The sequence below is a fragment of the Rhea americana genome, unplaced genomic scaffold (assembly GCF_003343005.1).
Source record: "Rhea americana isolate MKP2758 unplaced genomic scaffold, rheAme1 scaffold_24, whole genome shotgun sequence".
In the NCBI taxonomy this organism is placed as follows: domain Eukaryota; kingdom Metazoa; phylum Chordata; class Aves; order Rheiformes; family Rheidae; genus Rhea; species Rhea americana.
Genome location: NW_028186357.1, coordinates 4,304,312 through 4,328,587, shown reverse-complemented (window position 1 = coordinate 4,328,587; position 24,276 = coordinate 4,304,312). Strand labels below are relative to the sequence as shown.

General features: G+C 35.2%; 1 protein-coding gene across 1 annotated transcript in view; it reads left to right on the top strand.

Moving 5' to 3' along the window:
* Positions 1-24,276, top strand: part of WWOX (WW domain containing oxidoreductase) — a 186,198-nt gene that overhangs the window by 88,081 nt on the left and 73,841 nt on the right. Inside the window, exon 7 of the mRNA XM_085306477.1 lies at positions 22,367-22,455. Within this exon, the coding sequence (XP_085162603.1) occupies positions 22,367-22,455 (89 nt within the window). The remainder of the gene's footprint in view (positions 1-22,366; positions 22,456-24,276) is intronic.

Here is a 24,276-nt window from a genome sequence, read left to right as displayed (position 1 = left end):
CTCAGTAGGGRAGCAGACTGACTTTTGGTAACGTACAGATAGTTCTGTCTGTTCAATCAAGCTTTCTTGACCACAAGACCTGCTTGTGCAGATGTTCAGTGCTAGAGGTTGTGTATACTGTAGTGCRCATGGTAGGATGCATGATAGCCTTATTCCTATGAGGAGGCATTATAATCTGTTATATTTGTGTAATTAGGCCTTGACATAACAGAATTTCTGTATCAGTGAATTGTGAATTTATATTAGCAGACAATGCAAGTTTGGCTTTAATTAAAACCTTTCATCTGCTTTGCCCACATCTCTCAATATTAGATGTTCGGCARTGTTCATCTGTTGGATATTTTCGTCTGGTCTCTATCAAGTTTTCATGAATTATTTTCAATTTATTATGACTGATTGTTTTCAAATGTGCTGCAAGTTGTATGTGTTAAGAAGAAATGCGATTTTTCTGTTTGTGACTCAAATGTAAGCCAAGACCATGATGTTATGATATTATTTGATGTATAGAATGAAATATAAAGAGTATCTTTGTATATGTGCAGTGCATGTATAAAGACCAGATACTGAAGGATCTTGTGATTGCAACATTATTTATTGCACCACAATGTTTGTGGTACACAAAAAAGAAAATTTTGTGAATTTCTTCTGTGCTTTTAGCACTGACATTATGGGGGGGGGATATATGCATATATAAGTGTGTGTGTGTGTGTGTATGTATGTATAACCATGTATCATACTTATCAAACTTCTCTCAGAGAACASAAAAAGTAAAATTAGATTTTTGTAAGCTAGAGTGATGTGCATGTTCTTATTTTCAATGTATGGTAGTCTTTCAATTTTATTTTTTTAAGCAGCATTCTATAATATAAATAATCTAGTCTTTTCTTCTACAGACTGTTTAATTCAGACAGGTTGAAGTTGCCTCCAAAGATTGGCGTCAAATTGAGGAAACCATTCATGTAGTAAATAAGATAGTTTGTTTCCACCCGAAAAGATTAAAATATAGGTTTTTTCCCCCCCCATATGATTTAACACATACAGTACCTGCGTGTCTCTGATTCTGTCTTCTGAATATATTTTGGAATTAACCGCTTCCACATGAATTTCTGTACTTCATTTTCTTCATTGCATTTTTTTACTTGAATTTTCTGTATTTTGATTGATAAAGTCAATAATGCTCTATTTACTCTATTTGCAAGACATTAATCAATGTTTCTGTAATTTCAAAATGTGGTGGGAAACTGATCCTCCTTAAGAAAACAGAGCTATTTTTAAAAAATTTACAAGTGGTGCGATTTGAGAATTATTCTGTGTAAGTACTGGAGAAAGATGTGATTTGACTTCAGTTTTCTACTTGGCATCTTTAATTCAAGAATATTTTTGTGCTGCTTATTTTTATCTTTATAAATCTTTCTTATCTTGATTGTTCTTATAGCTAAAATCTTTCAGAATGTTAATTTTCTGCTTATAGTTAGAATAGAAATTATTAAACAAGTTTGTAAGAAAATTTATTTAACCTAAGTGCAACAAATATAGTGAAACAAGGGTGTTTTCTACCTGAGATCATCTCTGCAGATGTATGTTCTTGGCATGTTGTGTGGAACCTGATCCGTTARGATTAATTCTCTTAAACCTTTCCTACAAAGAGAAGATATACCACGTTGCTGTGGCATGTGAACTCTTACATTTTTATTCTAGTGTAAGAATACCATTTCTCCAATTGTAGCTGTGTGAACAGACTAGCCTATTGCAAAAAAAAAAAAANAAAAAAAAAAAAAAAAAAAAGAGTTAAAAATTGCAAGCTCCAAAAACTTGATTTGCCTTGCCACAGCGTTAGCAAATTTACCCTTGGGTGGATTCAGGTGAAATCTATCAGGCTTTCCGTTACACAGTCTACTCATTTTTCACTTTCAGATGCACAGGCTGCTTATGGCAGGGAGGCGCCATGGTGTGRTTTGCTCCAGGCGCGTGCCTTACTGTTCGTATGCCTTAGCTTGTTGTTTTGAAGACTATTTTAGCTGAAATAGGTAACTTTCATTCTAGAGTTGTTCCAGTGCTTACTGATAGCAATTTAAACACATAGGTAAAAATGTATGTATAAATGAAAATAAAAGCCTTAATATGTGAGTAGTTTTTACCTAGTTTGCAGTGGCACAATTTATCCTCAATCTCAGTTAATAGTACCTAACAGTGTACCTTTACTTATGGCACTGCCTTATACTTGTTTGTGTTCTGCTTTGTGATGAAGATAGAAGAAATTACTTTTTTTCTAGTGGGTTTTTTGTACATAAACAGGAGAAAATAACAGGCAGTTGCTGAAAATTGGCCTTTGTTGTAATCTGGTATGCATAGTAAATATTCGCACTTCTAGTGATGGATGTCAGGTTCACAAGCTCAGCGCTAAGGTCATGGAAGGAGACTTACTAACTACTCTGTTAGAGAATAAAATGTTGAGATGGCTGAGGTCCTAACTAAGCAACTAAAGTAAAGATTGAGAATGCTTTGGGGATGTGTAGGTTGCTGTCTTTGTCATGCAAAGTACAGAAGCTTTTGCTATATTTTAGTATTGAGATTTATTGCTCTATTGAAGGAGCACTTCAATTCACTTCCATCTGTTTTGATGCTCCTTATATGTTCGCTGTAATTACACTGARATTTTAAGTGCTTCTTAGATGATTTTAAAGTTTGAGAAGTCCAAATTACATCTCAGAAATCATTATAGATTGGCCTACCYGTCAAAAAGAGAAAGAAAAGTTTATTTTCTTTGTAACTCCAAGACATAGCAGGTTAGCTAGACTTCCCACTTGAACTATGCTCCTTTGTAGTGCAGTGTTAAGTGCATAGTGGTTCTTTGGCTGTTTTTGTGAATTGTTTGCTTTTTGGGTTTTCTTTTTTCTGTTGATACCATGCTAACATTAACTTTGAGGGATTGCTCAGTTGTTGAATATGCAGATCATTCCGTCTTCATAAGGTAAAGATGCAAGAATTTTATACATGAAATGCATTTGTCCGGATGGATTCTGCCCACACGTTTTGCCTGCCATTATGTAGTTCTGAATATTTTTTAACTTCAAGCATTGGCATTTGTATACTGAAAATCCATGTGAGCAGAAAGTTGCACTGCGAAAGTGAAGACCGCAGTATAAGTGGAGTGAAAAGTCAAATTCCCTCAGTACAGCTGAAATTTCTAATACAGACTCTTCTAGGAGATATGTTAAAATAATTTTTAAGTGTATGTAACTATTTTTTGAGACTAACTGAAGATAGTAAGTAAAAATTAGATTGCARTCTTGGTTTCTTTTTCCCCCCTCCCCCATGTTTACTATGATTCCACACACTTTCCTGGAAAGTTCATTTACTCAAATTTTGCAAAATATTTCAGAAGATGGTGTCTGAAATCATATGCAAGGTTTTTGATGGCTAGTTGACATGAAATTGTCCTAAAGTTTTATGAAACACTAAACATTCCCATATCTTACTGTATATTACATTGGTAGTTTGAGTGACAAAACCACTTAGACTCCATGACTGTTACCATATCATGTTTTTGAAAGGTAGAACAGAACATTATCATCTTTTTAATAGGAGTATTACATGATTCATAGCTGGTGAATATTTCATGCACTTTGCAGTTGCCTTTGTGCAGGAAGGTAAATGGAAAGTAAATCCATGTATACTTCAGACAGTAAAAACACATTACTTTGTTACATCATATAAACATTCAGATTTGATTCTCTCTTTACTCATGTTGTAAAAAGAAAGTTTTAAAGTGTTTAGCCATACCTGAAAATGTAAATGCACTAGCCTAATGTAATGCTGAAGAAAAATTAAGACAAATGATACTGCATCCTTGCCACAAACTGCAGCTTGTACAAAATTCACTTTAGTTATTATACTGTGAATACGTGTACTAAACCTCCTCTGTGTATGCACAATTTATGTTGAATGCAACATGAATCATTTTAATAGACCAAGCAAAAAGTCCCCAAAGTCAATTTTCAAATTATGAACCTTGGAATAGAATATAACAACAATGAACAACAAATAGTTCAGCTTTTATTCTGAACTATAAATGAACTGTTAAAGGCACAGTATACTCATTCAGAAAACCACTTCCATCCCATCAGTGCCATGGCTGAAAAGCGTAACAGAAATATTTTTAAAGGTTGGCTCTAAATTTTCTTTTTCCTGCATCTTGTTAAGAGGGACACTTAGGAAAGCTGACGTAAGGAAGATTTTAACAGTATTGTGAGACTTGAATGACTTYTGTTAGATTCTCTATGTCTCTAGTCTGCCATATAACCTTGAGAAATTATCTTGCAAGTCTGCTTTTGACTTCATCCATTGAGATATTTTGTTTGTTTATTTTGGGGATGTGCTGTCTGTTTGCACAGTGTATGGCACAGTGGAGACTTGATCATACTTAAGGTTCTTAATGCTTTGAAATTCAGGAATGCATTCAGAATTACTGCTTAAAACTGGCTTGGCTGCACACTGCTCATCTCGGAACAAAGCTTTCTTGCTGCATGGTTTTACTTGGTTCCTTGTAACCAGGCTACAGCAAAGGTTATAACAGATGGACACAGATCTCTTACAGGTTCGTAAATAAATAAAATTCAAGTGAAAGGAAGAAAGACTATTTGAGTATCGTCTAAAACCTAGACCTAAAGGGTCAGGCTAGTTGTCCGTCTAGAGAGAGGTGGCAATCTCCACAGGTGACAGAATGGTGGTGTTGGCACAYGTTAATGTTTATGCCCTTTCTGATTTCAACAAGAGAAGTTTTGTGAAGAAATTTTAAGGAACAGGCTGACCTGTCGATATCTGGGACTAGTTCTTGTATTTTGCATTTTYGCTTTGCTAAGCGCATCACTTTAGTATGTAGATTCTCACAGTCTTTATTTAAACTCTGAAAGAGCCTAAAATTCTTAAGCACCTAAATTTTTGGAAAAAAAATTTCCATGGTAACTTAAATGCTTGTTTTTGTCTGTATTTAGAATTGCCTTAGTCCTACTACAGCTGAATACACAAACCCTATTGAGCTGGACATGTAAGGCATGTTTTGTTCATCTGAGCCTTAGTTGGTGAATGCTCGTAGATATTGCCTACTGGATCAGGATTCCTACCAGATTTTGCCGGGAGATAATGTAGTTGTATCTTCTCTTGTTTTTATCTGTTTTAATCAGAGACCTGCATCCTCCATTTTAGAGGTGAATGTTTTAAGCACAGGGAATTTGGTTTTGAAGTAATATTCTCCCTGTTCCTTTACCTGAAGCAGTTAACTGTTCATCCAGCTAGAGAGGCTGAAGGACTATGCCAGTCATCTGGGGTCAAGGAAGTGATGTTCTAGACCTGGCTCTRGCAAGGAGCAGAAAAGTCTGCAGCTGTGGTAGGTCACCATGCAGGGGTTTGGAAAGGAACTCCTATTTCTTGTGTCCATCTTTGCATTTGCCCAAGTGAAAGTATACAAGAATCCCTGCAGTTTTGATGGAGGCCATGAATACAAGCTAAATTCTCCAACTGAGATCACCTTAAATCAGCAACCTGAAATAGTTAGTTTTTGCATGGGCAGATGGGGCTAAAATGCCTTACAGAAGAGCCTTTTCTATAAGGTTTTCAGAGAGGTAGGATTGGTATCTCATCAACTGAGTATGACAATGAACAGACCTGTGTTCTCTAACCTGCTTTTTCTGTCGAGTTTAAGGGTGTTTGCCAAGTTTTTAGTTCTATATCGTTACGCCTTTCAAATATCATGAGGTACTTTTGTCCAAAGGGCAGGCAGCAAAAACGGGTAATTAGTGCGTTTCGCTGGGCTGAGCAGAGTACTCGGGCAGCTGTGGAGGAGATTGGATGGTATTTATGAATGAATGTCATTATTTTGACAGGATGATGAATTAACATTTCTGGCTTTGGAGCCTAATTTTGAGCAGTTTCATGTGGTCTGGTCAGTGCTGGGTCCTGCAGCTTGTGGCAACTTGGAAACATCATGTAGCTTGGAAACAAAGGTCAGCAAACAGAAATTAAAAAATGGTCTGCTGGAAGGGACTCGATTCTGRTCTTGACTGCATCTGTTATTCTCCACTGCTTGTGTTATAACGATATTTCTGTTTGGTTTCTTGAGCTTAAAAAATATTTACTTATTTAAAGCAAATAATTTAACTTGTTAACTGCAACACCCTTCTCCCCACCCCTTTCTAAAGGAAAGATGAAAATTTCAGTTGACTTTGGTTCCTGTCAATTTTAATGGGAACTGAATGCACTAATAAACCCTTCAAAAGTTTATAGGGGTCAGATATGCAAAGCTATTTATCTTTAAAGATGAAAATTGGTACTTGTTCAAACTTGCTAAATTAAGAAAGCAGCCAGATCTGAAAAGGTATTCTGTGCTTTACAATGCTGATGGTTACTTAGTAGAACTATTTTGTTARAAAACTAAATTAAAACCAAATGCTTGCAAGTGCTAAAAGCTGTCCAGATGACTGACTGACTTAKACTCATTGCCTCATCTCCTTCTCCTTCACTGATACCTTTTTGACTGATGATTACTTAGTACAAAATTTTGTTTARAAGACAGCACTCCTATAATCAACTAAATCCATGGATTATTAAATAAGTAAAATTATCTTATTATTAGAGTGTTTTCATTTTCTTTTCCTTGCCTCTGTCCTACTAAAAGTTCCTATTTAATCAAAGTCTTATAAATAAAAACTTTCTCTGCCTTATCATCTTGCCATATCCTTTACAGAAGGGCCTCAGAGAATTAGTGAGTTGTGCCTTGAAGTGCTGTATTGTACCGCAGGCAATTCGCTGTATTCTGTAAATGGTCAAATTTACTGTCTAGATTAGAAGACAGAATGAGGTAGAAAAAAAAGGACCTCGAGGATTGTGCTGAATGRCTCTATAGGCAGAGAGAAAAAGGCTATTTTCAGTTAACTTTAAGTCATGCAGTTAAAAATAGAACTGGCAGTGGTTGTAGGCTTTTCAAGCTACTGAATTAGACTATTTTTTCTCACATACAGAAGTTCACAGCCATTGTGTATCACTGTCAGTTCTGAAGACTTTTTGTAAGGTACATCACGCCCGTGAAACTTTTAGTTGAAAAAATTGCCAGGACAACAGAGTTCTGTAAACCCTTTACCGTAGTGTGTGGAGCACACCATAGGAACCATGGGTTTAATGTGCAAAACTGCATAGCGCTCTGACCGCTTTTAGCGTTACACTGTGTATGGAGATCATTGTTGCAAAACCATAGAACTAATTTGTTTTATTAAAAATTAACTTTCTTTCTAATTTCTAGAGAAAGATTTTGTCTTTGCATTTGGAATAAGTCTTCGCAACTTATACTTTTTGCCAATTGCATTTTTTGAAAGATATCACTAATATAACCCTCTCTGTGAGGAAAACTATAATAACTTTCTGTCATTTTACACTTCTAGAGCAAAAGGTTTAAAACTTGTTCTAGATTTCTTTTTTTGGTAGGTTTGTTTCTTACTTTATTTGGATATGTCTTCAGAAGTTCCCCAAGAAATTTATACCACCAGAAGAATAAAAAATCACAAGCCTATAATTTGTGATTTCGTATTTTATTCCTCAGTCTGGTAGGAGAAACCACAATATTGCCATGGGGTTTTCATGGCTGAATAATTATGTCTAAATGGTACTTGATGGATTTCAGTAGGACTGTGTTCAAGCTGCTTATGTGTATCCTATTGCAGGATGTTGAGCTAAATTTATAGCTATGCAAATTGTGGTGTTCATAAATTACCCCAGAACGTGTTCTGTATCTTAACTGTATGTACTTTCACTAGCTATGCCTGACTGACAAGTAGCGTGACCAAAAACAAGTAGATCTGTAGAGTGAAACCATTGCTGGTGAATACCCAACATCCACCTTGTATTTACTGCAGGAGTTTTAGTTTGAACTGTCTGGGGTTTGGTCCATGGACTGAACAGCCACGAGTGATTGAAGAGCATTAGGAAGAGCATTTTTCCGTATAGTTTCACCTGAAAGGAGTCCAGTGTGTATGTTCTAGGACTCATTGCACAAGGTCAACAAAGCAAGACRAGTGAGATGATCGAGAGTTTCACTTTAAAAGTTCCTGATCGGAAATAAGATGATAACGTTGATGCACCTACAACCTGTCCTTCTCATATGAAACCAAACTGGTTAGGATGCAAACTTCATATTGATCCAAATGGTAGAGATGCAGCTATGTCTTACTGTACTGCAGGATACTCATGGATTACAGGACAGGATTCCAAACAAATGCTCATGACAGTGAAAGTAAATACTTCAACATATGCTGTGTTGGCACTTACAAATATGTCTTAGAAACTAATGTGATAAGTTGTATGCACTTGATAAAAACGTTTGTCAGGAACTTTGCCACATTTATTTTTTTCATTTATTAGCCCTGAGACACTTTCAAAGTTCTAAATGACTTTAAGCAGCTGCCATATGAGAGGCATTCCTGAAAAGTTGTTTATTTTTTCTCCTATCCTTAGACGTTTTCCCTATGGCATATTTCCCCATACTGGAATCTGCCAAAAAACAGAATAGTTTAGATTAATCTCTAAACCAAAATCTATTTTTTTGGATTATAAAGGAGGTAATCCATTATCTCATGATTTTGCAAGGCAGAACATTTTTATGCAGTTGAAGAAGCAAGTTTCCTACTTACTAATCCAATTCTGTTAATTTTAAGGTGTATAGACAAAAAATATTGGGTGACTTTTGGTGGTTTTGTTGCTTTCTTTTTTACTCCTATTTTTCACATTTATTGTATTAATTGTGTGTCAGTGGTCCACAGAGGTCTGACCAAGATCACTGCTGTATTGTATCATGCGCTATGCTAAATTGCAAGAGACAGCCTCAGCATCCAAGAAGGTAAAATCTAGATTGATGAAGAGCAAATATGGATAAGCAATATAGCCAAGACTAAATCACTAGGAAGACTGGAGAAAGGGCCAGAGATGAACTGCGGTTTTATCTAGACCATGATCTACTTGTTCTACTCTCAGATGCATATGACGGTATCTTTACTGCTGAAGAGATGAGGAAATAGATCTTACTACACAAATCCAGCAGAATATTCTGAAAATTCTTTTTTTTTGTAGAGTATGCTATTAAAAACTTAAAATTATGCAAGAGTGTAGAAAGATTTATGTTTGGTAGGAGTAACCTAAATAACACGTCTGTAAATTTGTTATTCTTAAATAGTACAGTTATCCCTACATAATGCCAGAAAAATCCTCTATTTCTTAGCAACATGTATTTTCTCTGTTTTATGATATATTATGTGGCTTTTTAGTGTAATGGCATTTTTAGTTCTTATTAGATATAATTTATATGTTGCCGTATAGAAAATTTGTTTCATAATTCATTAATTATTTACTGTTGCTTGACCTTACAGTACATGAAAAGACCTATCCCATAACTGTAATTTCAATTCTCTCTAGTGTGAAATCAATCATATTCCACATCTTTTATATTATTTAGAATGCGAACGATGAAATTTTCTTGTGCATTTCTCCTCGGTTACTAGGGAATTTCAAACTTTGTGTGCGTAGGAAATACGAGCTCTGCAGACCTGGATGGACGACTGATCGTATTGCAAAAAGTGTAAAAATGTTTGGAACRGAAGAGCTATCCCTGCTTCTCAGTGCACCTGGTGGCTGATACTCGAGAAAGGCAGTCTGGTGCTGTTAAAAACTAGCAGTGTTGCATACAAACTTACTTCATAGATGAGTAAGATTTAGGTATATACATAACTATTATTAATTCCTTTATATCTCTACAGCTTCTTACCCCAATTAATTATGCTAATGTTATTAAAGACCAAGTTTGATGTGTCCAGTTTTTAAAGCTGGTGAGAATTACTGGGCAATTGGATAGCCACATAGTTCTTTTATATACCCTGTGCTACATGAGTGATACATACCATATTTATATTTATAGTTCAAAACCATTTTATGAATATAATAAGAAATAATCAACTATATTCAGGAAAATGATACTGAACTACGGTTTGAGATTACTTTGAGAGAAAACAGTCGCTTTTAAAAATACAGGGGTACATAAGAGGAGGAATCAATGCATTTAAGATTTGGAGGATAGTTTTTTTTCTGAAATACAGCAATGAAAGCATTCTCTGAAACCAAATGGAGTTTTGAAATGATATTTTGAATAAATAAGATGCATTTATGAAGCAAATTATATTTGTACTGCAGCCTGCATAAGCAGAGAAAAAGCAAAACTTTTGTCTTTGCCAAAAATAAATACTACCTCCATTAATAACTATTAATAATTCCTCCTTCTGCCTGCATGTTTGCATGTTTGTCTCCCCCCAGTCCCATAAGGCAGGTTATCAACAAAATACTGTTTTTTTTGTCACCTTTATTTTGATAGGTAAAGGTTAAATGTCATGTGTTCATAAACGTGTCCAGATTGCAGTACTGCATTTTATGCACATTCCTGACTATGTTAAAAATCTATAATTGTATTAAGCAAAAGCCATTCCAGCCATTGACATGTACAGCTTTATGGAAATCAGATGTAATTAGTATTTAATTTACTTAAATAACATATGCTTTTTAAAGATAGATTTTCCTGATACACAAGCGTGGTTAGAAAAAAATACTGAGGATATGTATGTAATATTATACAAGGAAAGAAAACTAATTTTTCTGAGATGTACAGTATGTGGATGCAGTTTGGGAAGAAAAAACTAAAATTAGAAGTATAATGCTATTTTCCTAAGCCACATTTGCTAAATGCAGGCTTTTGCAAGGTCAGCAGTTATAGTGGAGTTGAGTAGAAATGGCTTCAGTGGCTTTAACTTTACCAGTGCCCTTGATGAGGTGCAGAGTTGTCAGTATTCTCGTAAAATTCCTCAGTGATGGCTTCTTCTGTTCTCTTTATTTCCTTAAGTGAACATCTGTCTAATTGTTCACCTCCATTGCTTTAGTGCTTTCCTCATGCTTTCTCTGTTTCCAGACAATAAACTTTATTTTCTTCATAAGAATTCAGTCTACGCAAGGGTATTAGGCAGCTTGTTTGCACCTTTTAATTTCTGGAAGTTTTCCAGAAGGGCTTTTTGCTGTAGTTCCAATGGGTTCATCAGTGAATCATGTAACATAATGCAGCATTGTGTTTGGGTTTTTATCAGTTACCTTCTGTTTATAAACATCTGCTTGGAAATTTTCTTTTTGAATTTTTTTAGTATGTTTTGCATTTTTGCATGTGGCAAATGGTAAGATATACAGTAGCTGCTATTTTTCAGGTGTTCAGGTAGGTACAGCTAGCATTTAACTTAAATATGGGAAAAGCCTACGTTATTTGCCTAAAAAGCAAAATTTTAAGATAGATTATGTGCCTATTATTTAACTGTATAACAGTATGTTAACTTAAAAATAATTGAATGACTACCTAAAAAAGTGGCATTAACACTTACGGTTGCAGAGCTGCAAAAGTCTTACTCTCAGACTTAGCATGATGCTTCTCTTAATGTTCAGTTATTTGTGTTCAGTTTTGATTTTTTTATTAGGGGGAAGGGGAATGGTTTAGTTTTTTTTTTCCTTACTTTCCCCCATTGATCTGCTTATAAAGCATTTGTATCTGTCTTATGCACCTATTCTTCCAGCAGATACTTTCGCTGAAAGTAGATTTGTGTCGTGCTTTCCTTGCTGCTCCACTTGGTGTAGTGGCAGCCCTTCCTTGTTTTGTATGTACAAATGCTGTAAGAATATGATCTATAAGATATATGCTCTGTCCTTGTCATTATATTGTTTATTGRCAATTTGTATTTAAGAAATTATATAGAAAATGTAAGTTTTTAATGGTAACTGAAAATCAACTCTCCCACTGTACTGCTGTGTGAGACTTTTTTTTTCTGAAGTCCTCCTGTTATCTATAAATCAAAATTGGATCTGAAAAATCATATATTTAGTAAAAGAAAATTTCAGAGCWTTTCATATTGAAGGTGCTTACAAAYGAGACACTTAATTTTGGTTTTAATTCATATTTACTCTAAAGCCAATTTAAACTTTCTTAAYTATCCGAACAGCACGATATGGCCTTATGACCCCTCCTGTGTGTGTCTGAATGCAATCAGTTTTATGCATCTGTAAAATAYGTGGTCTAGACTTTGATCTCACATTTTTAGACAATCCTAGAATGACATTAGATTTATAACGGTGTGTTTGGTTTTATATCTCTTTTGTTGATTACAAGTAGAACAATATGATTCCTGAAATGGGTCACGTTTTCACACAGATTTAATTTCAGCTTTTGTTTTCGCATCTGGTTATTTTGTTTATATTATTTTTGTAACACAATTTTTATACAGACAGAAAAYACAGGAAAAACTTGTTCTTTTTGTCATCACAAATCAGGTGGCTTAATGCCAGGTGGCCRTACTCTAGTACTGTTCAGATGTGCCTGAAATTTTCTTGTGCATGCAGAAAGACTTAATACTTTTCTTCAAAGTATGTATTGGGTATATCGAGTGAATATTAAGAGCCTGATCCTGCCAACCCTTATTTGGACAAGAAATCTTTACTAATGTGATTCAGTCCATTCGTTTCACTTTCCAAAATTACATACGTAAAAATGTGACCTGAAATGCATTGTTCCCCCTACCTAGGGGATGTGAACAGTTGTGGAAACAGAAGAAATAATTTCTATATGCAGTTATTTTTTGATGATGCTGTCCTGTAAGACACCTATGTTATACTGTTTAAACCTAGCAGGTTATAAACCATAAACTGCTGATTAAAATATCCTAATTAACTGATTATTCAGTTCTTTAATTTCTGTGTTTGTCTTGTATTYATTCCTGTGTTGAAGCCTCCTAGAATCACTCATGTTTAAAGAAGCATTGCCTTTTGAAGGTATACATATTTGTATTTTTGTAGTAGTAAGAGGAGGAAAAGGACTACACCTTAAATCTGTTGGCAAGCTTTGTACTTCCTAATAGCTGCAGTGCATTTTTGGACCTGCAGACGTCACTATTCTGCCAATTAATTGTGCTATGCTAAATGTTCATATAGCACTGTGACCACATTTAAAAATGTATGTTGCTTACATCTAGCAATTATAGCAGTTTGTTTTTAATCGGAAATAATTTTATCAGATTTATTTTAATATTCTTCATTTTCAGTATTCCACTAAAGGAAATACTGGGCTTTCCTTTTAACTTGTATAAGCCATGGCCAAAGACTGTCTTTAATTATTAGTTATTGTTGTTTCAATACAGATTTATGATCTATTTATTTTGTGTCATATAACATACCATTCTTAAGCCACATTTTTTCAATTTGAACATAGCTTCCAGGAGGGCGAGCTGCCCAGAACATCAGTGATCTCAGTTATTACTTTGTGTCATATATAATCTTGTTTTTTCCTGCAACAAATAAATCTTTGGGCCTCCCTGCAAAAAACATTTGTGGTTACAGTATAATAAAAATAAACCGTTTGTCGTGACTGCAGCTGACATTTATCAGCCTATTTGTGGGTGCTCTTTCTCTCTCCGTATAATACGGAACATAATTTGTCACTTTGTAAATACATTCCAGCCTAAATCCCTGCCAGCATCTGTTAGTGTTTGAAGGATTAATGCACTGCACAGTGCATGTCTGCACTTTCAGGCAACAACATATCTTATGATTATGGATCATGAGAGAACAGGGAAAAAGGGTTCATTTTGTGTTTACTTGAACGTAGTTGCCCTTTTGACCATCATGCTTTTCTTGTCTTGCTTGTCATCTGTACTGAGGACGCTAACTTCTTCTGTATGCATAAGATCTATTTCTGAAATCCTGCTGCAAAATTTTATTTATTAGTGTATGAGTAGCTATACCTGTAAGTTAACATTTAAAATATTTTTTGCTAATTAATAATGATAATGTTTTATTGCAGTGGTGATGATCCTTTTTAATATCTGTTTAGAAATACTCATTCTTCCTGCAGCCTCTACCATTTCAAAAAAAATCCATTTACTTCTATGCTGCATATTTCTCAGCAAACAATTAACTAGGTTTGTTTAATCTTAAAATTTCAAACTGAGCAACTTTTTTAAAGGATACAAAGTCTATAGTTTCTAAATTAGCAAAATGCTGTTAGCTTTTGCTGGCTKTTTTAAAAATACATTCTGCTATCGGTTCAAATCTTTTAGAATGAAAAGAATTGAAAGCATTTGAATAACAGACTCTCCATACAGTGAAGATCCTGTTGCGTATTCCCAGGCTCGCACTATTGTCCTGTAAACAAGAAGATATGTTTATTGAAACAGTAAACCATATGCATATAATATATTGCCAAGATTATTTGAGATTCCCCAATATAAATTTAAATGAGCTTTTGATGAATGGGGGTTTGGAGATGGAGAAAAATGATCTATATCCAGGGAAAGAAAAAGTTCAGCTAAAAAGTAGGCTCCCAAGTAAATACCAGCAGTTCATGTACATTGAGCTAAACAAATTCCTATGGCCAAAACTGATAGTACAGCCTTTTTCGTAAACATAAATATATATATATATATATATATATAGTCATTGAAGCAGATGTGTAGTGTATGCAATGAACAGTGTGCATATAGGAACAGACAGACATCTTTGGAGCCTGCAAATTTAAGTATTTTGAAATGATGGTCTAGGAAATTGTGTGTGTGTTTCTCTTTTCTCTGGCTAAGGAATAAATAATTTAAGAAATTACCTGAGGAGGCTGATTTCTCTTATTCTCATTTTAAGCATGATTTAGGATTGCTATGGTATAATTTACTTTTCTAAAGATAGTAGTTTCAAAAAGAAATGCAGATTTTTTTTCTTTTTTTTTTCCCCTTCATAATTGTCTTCTGAAGACATTGCAGGCTGTGATTTTTGGAGATATCTACCTGTTTTAGAAGTAAACTAACTTAAAGATTGTGAAATAACATAGCATTCTAGCATTCTTCATAGTAGTGGTATTCATTTCTGACTATTTAGAAAAAAAATGAAATAGAGAAATTGAGTGACCACAGTGAAGTGGATAAGTATATTYTGTATTTCTTTATATATGAAGACATTTACTAACAGAAACACACAAGCAGTTTTAAAATAYTGGTGATCTAAAATAACTGATGACCTCGGAAAGCATTTCCATGTCCAACTCAAATACAGAAAATGTAACTCGTTAGTGATATAGCTATATTTGTGATATAAAATTTTAACTACAGATAAATTAAGAAGCTGGAAGGAGGGGAAATATTGTCGTGAACRGTGGTTTGTTTAAAAGTGAGGACCAAATACCTTGTTGGTCTCAGAAATTGGATTACCTCATACCGGGTCTTTTTATTCCTTCTGGCCTTCAAAGTGTGAACTGCTCGTTTGTTGTCTTTATGCCTACTCCTTGGCCAAAGGAGGGTCTGTGTATTTCTCTGCTGCTTTTATGACCTGCTTAAGCTTAGTAGGATAATCTGTGATTCATGTCTTTATCCTAGAGTATCATGGGTGGGGAATTGCCGTAGGAAGTTGAGGACAGTGGGTTGGAGAACAGGCCTGAGACAGCTTCATGGCTTCAAGTTTTCCTAAAGCAGTCGCTTATTCCTCCAAGTTGTAGAGGTTGCCACAGAAAGTGTGTTCTCTGTCAAATATCGGTAAATGTTCTGGAGAAGGGTTACAGAAAAAGGAAAATAATGATAATCCATTTTTCATGATAAAGTGTTGGTTCAAGAATGATCAGTAATCCTAACCATTTGGAGTCTGATTTTGACTCGTTAGGTCRTTATTCACTTTACTTGGATGAAGGCAACCCATACAAACCATTTTTGTGAAGAAAATGAGAATCTAGTTACTTGAAACAGGAAGGACCTAGGCTGTGTAAAAGTGGGTTTGGGGAAAGCTCGCTCGGAGCATGAAACTACTCAGCAAAATTGAGCAAGGTGAAACTGGACATGTAAACTCTGTCCATGATAATGYGTACATTGGAAGTACCGATAAAATACCAATAGTTGCGTTATTTTAAAATCTATAAACTGGTAGGGTTAAAGTCCTTGTATCTGTGTTGCAGAAACTGTAGGATTGCAGATACTGAAAACAAGCTATTTCATTTATGATTCTTGAAGTTTCTTTAGAAGTTGATGTGAGAGATGAAAGATGTGGATTGAACTCTGTTACACAAACAAATAACACTTCAAATGTAGACTGCAAAAAGAAGTGTTCCTTGAAGCTGCTGTAAARCTTGTTGAAACTGAATTGTGTTTTTTTGAGCTTTCTGCTGTGCAAGGGAGTGGTACTGAATATCTAACTGTTGAAATCTGAATTAAATATCAGTATAATGAAAATAAAGGTAAAACAAGAAAGTTGGAAAAGTGGAGAAGCTAAATATTACTAAATAATTTCCTTTCTAGTGAAAGAAAAATTTTGTCTCAAATTTTCATAAAGAATCACGATTTCAGTTATTCCYTTGAGTTAATAATAATATGTAATATGTAGGACATTGTTTTGTCATGTGTACCATGTTTTCCTGTGTTAAGTAGTGAAAATTTGGAAAGTRCTGCATGGAGTTTACTGATACAAGGGGAAAAACAGAAAATAAAATGGAAAAATGACTGTAAAATTGTTCTACCCCAATGTCTTCTAGTGGAATTTATTAAATTATCTCAAAAACAAAAGAAAAAAGAAAAGGTTATTAAAGCATCTGGTATGTATTCTAGGTTACTCTTAAAGCAGTGTGATTCATTTGTCCCGTTCATTTCCACAAGCAGTAGCTTCGTAGCATTCAAAGCACACAACAGTATGAAGCTAGCATTACATAAATACAGTTTTGCATGAAGTACCAAATGTTGAATACATTAGAGACAATAATATTTACAGTCCTAATCCTGAGTGAAAGCCTTTCTCCTTATTATGTTTCTCCATAAATAGTGCATAGCAGTGACTATTGAGTGTCATAAGCCATGTGTCAAATTCTCAGAGCTGCTTCTAATACATCCTTTACTTTGTTCTCAACATGGAAATATGGGTTTATTTGGGCATTGCTTGTCATATCCTGAGTTTTGATTATTTGTTTACTTTCCCCATTTTAATGTAATTCTACAGACTTTTCATCAGTTTTAATGTTAAATTCTTTTTTTCTTAAGATTATCTGTTTTTTACTCTGCATCTATCAGAAATATTTGCATTCCAAGACATTGTCATCAAGATTGTTTTTTATCAAAGTGTTTTTTCYAAGTTGTTATATTTTCAGTCCCTCAGTTGTGTTTTTACTGTTGTGCTATGTATTCTGCTTTTAGAAAAGGCCTTTTAAATATCTAAGATATACACGCTATACCTTTTGAAAGTAAAATTATACAGTAAACCAGTCTGTGTCCACTACGTTACAGTTTAAGTAGGTCCTCAAAAGATGTCTGGTACTCGCATAAGATAAGGGACTGCAGCATATTTATTAAGAGCCTTCAATTCTGTATAAAACTAGAGCAGTCAGAAGTAATGGTGTCTGCTGAAAGATTCTTTATCATRTGAATTTACTTTTAGTCATCTATTATTTATTTCAACTATTTTATATGCCATTATAATAAATATTATGACAGAGAAAGCTTTTATGCTTCAACTTATTGTACTGCTCTTCACTTCCTTGCAATCCTTCAGGAAAATGTAGCTATGCTTTACCTATATTTAACGTAAATCATCACTTACATTTGAATGAAAAATTCACTATGAAAAAAGACTCCTTCAATACCAAGACACAAATGCACAATCATGTTTACTGCCAAACTACTCTACCATGCAGTGTTCATTTTTAAACAGTTTTTAAGCTGTAAAGTGAATACACTGCATATAGTGAAATTGCTTGCTTTCTGGAGGTTTTTCACTTTCTTGTTAGTTTCTGGCTCAATAAGCATTTTTCTAGCATGTGTGCAAAATATTACCAATTACATTTAAGCATTTTTAATAGTTTTGCTCCACATGGAAAGCAGCTTATGTACCAAAATATACAAACTGCTTTCTGGTGCTATTTCTGTTTAGAGCAATGAAAATGAAAGTCACCTAGAAATATTGATAAAGTGCTGTTAGAGCTGAGTATAAAACCATCAAACGAGATGAACATTTTTCTTTGCATCTTTTCAAAATTTTATTGGACTGTGTTTGGAAAAGAGCTTGTTACGAACTAGAGGATGGCACGTGTTTGGCTGTTTCTTCAGCGGCAGGATTTTGGTGACTAGACGTTGTTAGCCGGGAGCTGCTCTTCGGACGACACGAAATGCAAATAGCTCTCATCCCCAGAGCACTTCTTCAGTTGCTCGTGGTTGACCGTGCCCATGAGGCTCGGTGCGCCTGCCGTAGCCCGCCGTGTCCGTTTTGCTTTCGGTCAGCTTGCTGTAACTGAAAATGAAGTAGTAGAAGGAGCATTAATATCGTTTATTGTTACCATTTAAAAAATTCTGCAGTTTTCTGCTTCAGTGTGTTGATACCGCGATAGAAATGTTAAGCTCCAGTCTCTTTTGTGTTTGGGGAAGTGACAAGTCCCATTTAAGATTTCGCAGCATAAAATGAGGCATAATTCAGTACTGAAAATATGTGAAGCGAAATGGTGAGAGACATCAGCATAATAAAATTATGACACATTAGATCAGGATTTGCAGCATACCATTAACAATCAGTTCTGACTGTGAATTACAATTACAGTTTTGATGCCTTTTAGCARAAATGTTTTCCTTTTGGGTTTTATTTTTTATATACTTGTCACTGGTAATATCCTTACATTGATAGGAAGCTGCCTTGCAAACAYGTTGCCTTATTCATAGCTTTTTTTTTAATTATTATTTGTTTACTTGTGACTTAGAAGAAAAAAAGCGTGGAAAAGATTTGGAGTGAGAAGGGGTTCGTGCTGAAGGCCCATCCCCTGCTCAAGCTGCAGGGGGAGCAGGAAGTGGCGAAACACAGAGTATCTCTGTGGAGCACGAAGGGCTTGACCCTCGGTTTGCAAGGGAGAATCTGAGATGGAAAAGTTGTGGCACTTGCCCAAGGCACAGTGTATAAATTTATTGGTTCCTCGGTTACTGTTTGGAGAAAACTCTCGTGCCTGTTATTTTGCCGGCCTTTTCAAACCTGTGTGGCAAGGTCTGATCCGAGTGGATTGGGTGTTGCGTGCTCCGGTCCCTCCGTGGGGGAGTAGAGCAAGTGGTGTCGCTTGTGCTCAAGGTGCATCTTGTGTATTTRTGAAGGAGACAGAGACACGTTTAGCATCAGCTTTTTCATAAAGAGAAAATATTGAGAAGAAAACTTTTAATTTGCTATTTGCCTCTGCTGACCTATTTGATAGAAAAGATACTAAACCCACTGGCAGCGAGGGGGAGRCAGAAGATGGAAGAGGTACATGTAAGCAAGGGAAGGCATCACAAGACTGAGATTTGATGTGGAAACAGTGAAATAAATAACTGACAGGAGAGACTAATGCTGCAGACCCAGTACACCTATGAAAGTGTACCTTTAAGGTAAACTTTTTATTAAACCAAGCATGCAAGGTAAGGCAAGCTCAGTACATTTGTGCCTTGCACATTGTGACCATGGTCCTGAACATTTTGAAGTCRGCTGTGTGGAGTTAAGTTGTCAGGAGCAATCACTATCTCATAGGCATAAGTAAATACCCATTTTATATAGTTCTCACTTCTTGTGCACGATTGCTTCCCCTCCTTGCTTTTTTTTTTTTTGTTTCTTTTTTCAGGTCTTGAGCTTGTTGAACTTCTTACCCAATGTCATCTTTATCTTCTTCTGTAACTACATGGGTATCAAAGCTAAAAAAAAAAAAAAAAAAAAAGAAAATAGTATTAAATTGTTTGTGATGCATTATTTTACTGCCTAAAGAAAATGGAGTATAATTGGAATAGTGATCTCATTTCTTTGAATTGATAAAGAAGATAACTATAGTATTAGTTTGCTTTCGCTAACAGCCAACCATTTTTGCTTTTCAGTAATTTATTTATGATTTTTAAATCTCTAGTTTTTACATCTTTAACATATTCATCCACCAAGCCAGACCTTTTTTTTCTTTTTAATTGCTGAAAGTATTTTGGAGGCATCACTTTTTTTTTTTTTTTTTTTTTTTTTTTTTTTTTTTTTTTTTTTTTTTTTTTTTTTTTTTTTTTTTTTTACTTTTGGCCTTGAAGTACCAAAGCTTTTTTTTCCATTCTTGGAATTGGTAGCAGAAATGTGAAAGCCGACACCAAGAGTAAAAGCATTACCTGAGTGGTAATAAACCCTGTGGACCTAAGTCGGTGTCCCCAAGAGGACAGTAACCAGCAGCTTTTGCTTTAGTCTGTTGAACTACTCATTTTTTTTTTCTGTTTATTGCGAAGGGGTTTTTTTTTGAACCTCCCGATGCCCTTGTATTTGTAGCTTGCTTGTCCTTTTCCCCTTGGAAAAGTCAGTAAAATGTTTCAGCTGAGGAGAACAGAAGTACAATAAACCAGCTCTGCACACTACATCTCTGTTAGGTAAACAGCTTTGGACTGCAGAGCTGAAGAGAAGTTGTTACGGAGCACTGTAAACTAGCCTTTCTGAAGTCTCTGACCTTCAGACAGAAGAAAATATTTATGTTGGGCCAAAGTAAATCCCGATGCTCTAGAGATGTGCATYTTGTAAGGGTTAAAAGAGTGTTCCTTAAGAAACAAAAAAAGGTAGGTTTAGCCCTTTCAGACACCATCAGTTGATATTTCCTGATGGGCAYTGAACCTGTCCAATTTTTAGTTGCGTGTATTGTGTTGTTCTGTTAAGACTGGCTGGAGTAGAAAGAAAAGAATTTGAGTGACATTTTGTTTAATCACAACCTATAATGCAATTGTAGTGGGCAGGATGGATGTTAGAGAAATAAAAAGCAGATGCAGGAATAAAAACATCAAATGCGATGAAACAAGGAGATCGAATTTGAGAGAGAAGGGAGCACTTCTTGTCGTCTTCTCTGCTGATGCTTGCGCTGCTTCCTTTTGGTCTCTCCAGGAACGCCTGCTGTCTGTCTTGGTAATCCCAGTCCGTCCCATTGCAGTGTGGTGCTCASAAAGCTGCGATTGCCTGACCTCCAGTGCTGCCTGTGACTGCCCAGTACTGCTCTGTCGGCTGCATTTTTTTCTTTCCTTTTCCTCTAGCAGTGCTAACATSCAGTCTAAAACATTGCAGTTCTACAGAGTCTTATGTAGCGTGTTGGAATTGTATGAAGTATCCTTCTAATTTTTTTTTTCCTGGATGAGCTAAGCAGATTGGATTGAAAGAAGACATAAATAGTGTTACATAATTTATGTAGACAAATTTAGGTTTGGGGAGAGAGCAGGGCACTTACAAGCTTCCTTTAAGTGCCAGAGAGTTTACATGGTGTTGGGCAGCAGTGAYTCTAAAGGCGAGGACAAGTATGGGTTGTATGTAATTCCTTAGAGGATCTGTGACTTGTATGTTGTAATGTTTGGTRTTTTGCAGAGGAGCAYAGATGTCTTAAAGTATAGCTTCTGAGGAAGAGCTGAAGAGAACTGTTGACTCAGACAGCGGATGCTGCAGTGCCGAGAGGCAACGTATTTGTGCAGTCGCAGGCAGACAAGAGCCGCTTCAAAACTGGCTTGAAAGAGCCATAGTCCACTGTGTACTGGCTGGCTCTCTGCTTCGGTTTGCAAGGAAAATAGCCTTTTGGTTCATTTTGTTCCAAGATTTGGAGTGTAAGCATTTTGGAGGATCTGCAGACAGGGATCTTCAAGCTGAGCATACTGAGAAGTGTTGGTTGGGTGGTGCTTCAGCTTCACCCTTCCAGGGTAGCATGTCTCTGTGGGATTGCACATCCTCTTCTAGCTGAAAASTTGGCTTTAAGAGCATAAGCAATTTTTTAGAGGACTTCTGCCCAGTTAAACTTACATTGCATGAAAAACCGTGTAGGCTAATAGATGTTTTCTATACTCATATCATAGTTCTTACATATCAGCTGCTATGAATAGTAGCTTGTTTTAGGATGAATATGATTTCAGCTGATTTTTAAATAATATTTACCGAGTATTTTTCTACTAGTGTAGTATTTAAAAAATGCATGCATTAAGAATAATATTTTTTATTTCACGAGTTACGTACAAGTTTCCCTGGCTAAATGGAAGGAAAAAGATATATTAATCTTAAAACTAGCTTGTGTTATGTAAAGCTGTGCATTGCCCAGTGTATGTTTTTTAGCAGAACTACGAAGTTACAATGCTACTTTTGGCACTGAATGTTGTGCTCGTCCAGTCTTTTTGATGATTTGTATTCGCTGTGGGCTTATAATGTTAAACAAGGGAATCAGACATGTTAACATAACACACTTTCTGTAATGTGATACTGTGAACTAAACTTGCTATTATTTATCTTTATTTTTCTCTTGTTCCAGCATAAAGCCAAGGTGGAAGCAATGACCTTAGACCTTGCTTCTCTTCACAGTGTGCAGTGCTTTGCTGAAGCATTCAAGTCCAAGAATGTGTAAGTACTCAGAGAAGATTACATATCGTAATTTCTTGTTATTTTAATGTCTTAATCAGCTGAGCAAAACTGCCAGAATTTACCATAGTTGGACTGCTCAGAAACTACAGTAGATGAGTAAGCTTTTCTCAGGAATTGCTTTTTTATGTACGTATTTTTACATAAATTGAAGACTATTTTTAATCTTAAAATAATTATTTCTGATTATAATCTCTGATTATTTCTTGTGTAGCCCCACCTTTAATAGGGACATTAGTACCCCTGGTGGCTACTGAAAAAGGCCAAAGCTAAACTATCAAAAGCAGCCTAGATAACTTTTATCAGTTTACCAGTGGTTTGAAAATGCCTGGAATCACAGCCCTGTCTCTGGAATAGTTTGTAATTAAAAAAAAAAATGTGGGGGAGAAGTAATGGCACCACTTAACAATTGGCCACTTTATATTGAAAGATTTTACTCTTTCCAAATGTTCTGTTTAATTTAGCTTGAAAAGAACAATGAATCACTAAAATGAAGAAATGATTTGGACTCTTTAAGTGCCAACTCTTGGCAATAAATTCCRCACTTCGTGCTTTATCCACAGTTGGACCCGTTGTATCTGATTTTTGTGACTATTCAAACTTAGTAGATTTTTTTCTTGCAAATATTTCTGTAACACATATATTTCATACTATACTTCTCAAGAGAATAAAGCCTCTTAGACAGCTTTGAAAATATATTGTAGAAGGGAATATATATATATATATATATATAAAGAATAATTTTTCACTTTTGAAATACTGCCAAAACTAAATCTCATATGGATAGACAGATGACATTTTAGTACTTACAGGTCTTTTGGATTCAAGGAATTGTCAAAACCGAGTCCTAACACCCATTCCTTTACTGTTCAAAATCCTTGGTAACTGTATGTGCGTGTATATATATATATATTACCATATAGCATCTTCATATATTAAAACTTTCTTGAAATATTAAGACAAATGCTTGCAGCATTGCTGCTTTATTACTAACTCAATGTTATAATATGAGAACAGACAAGTATTTTAATTCTGCTTCTTCATGCTTTTTGGTATGCTACATTTATTTAAAAATAGGATATGGTACAGCTTAAAGTTAAAACACCCCTCTTCCAAATGTACCGCTTAACTTGATTTATGTGTTTCTGGTCATATCATGGTCATCCTCTTKAGTCCATTTAGCATGCATTTTGTAAATCATTAGAAGTAAACAATCAAATTTTGCTGAAGAAATTAGCAAATGAAAATGTTTCATTGAATGACTCTTAGAAAACAAGATACAGAAAACATAGAATAAGTAAATTCTGTTTTACTTTTGTTGTACGTTATTTTACCAATGTATGTCTGCTTAGCTGCATTATGTTCTCGGTAGTGAATAAGTTTTATTAATGTTTCACTTGCTGGATTTTGAAAAAAGTAGTAGGCAATATTTTTAGCCTCTGTCTTGCTTTCAGGTATTTGTGTCTTGAGTCTGTGCTTGTGTATGTGTGTCTGGCAGGACTTCTTGAAGCATTACAGGAAAGTTTAAGGTCTGTATCTATTGTGAGGCTTGTGGGATTTTGACCAAAATGAATTTCCAGMTATATTTTCTTTAAACTCTGAGGTTGGATGGAAGCCAGGTCCCACACACTGCCTATAGCAGTAAATCTTTTATCTGCTAAAGATACAGAAGAGTTACCTTACAATCATCTGCAGTCTTGGCAGAACTATGGACTAGAATATCTACTAGGTCTTTCTAGCTCTAACTTTCCTTTTTCCTTTCCTTTTTTTTTCCTTTCCTTTTTTTTTCCTTTCCTTTTTTTT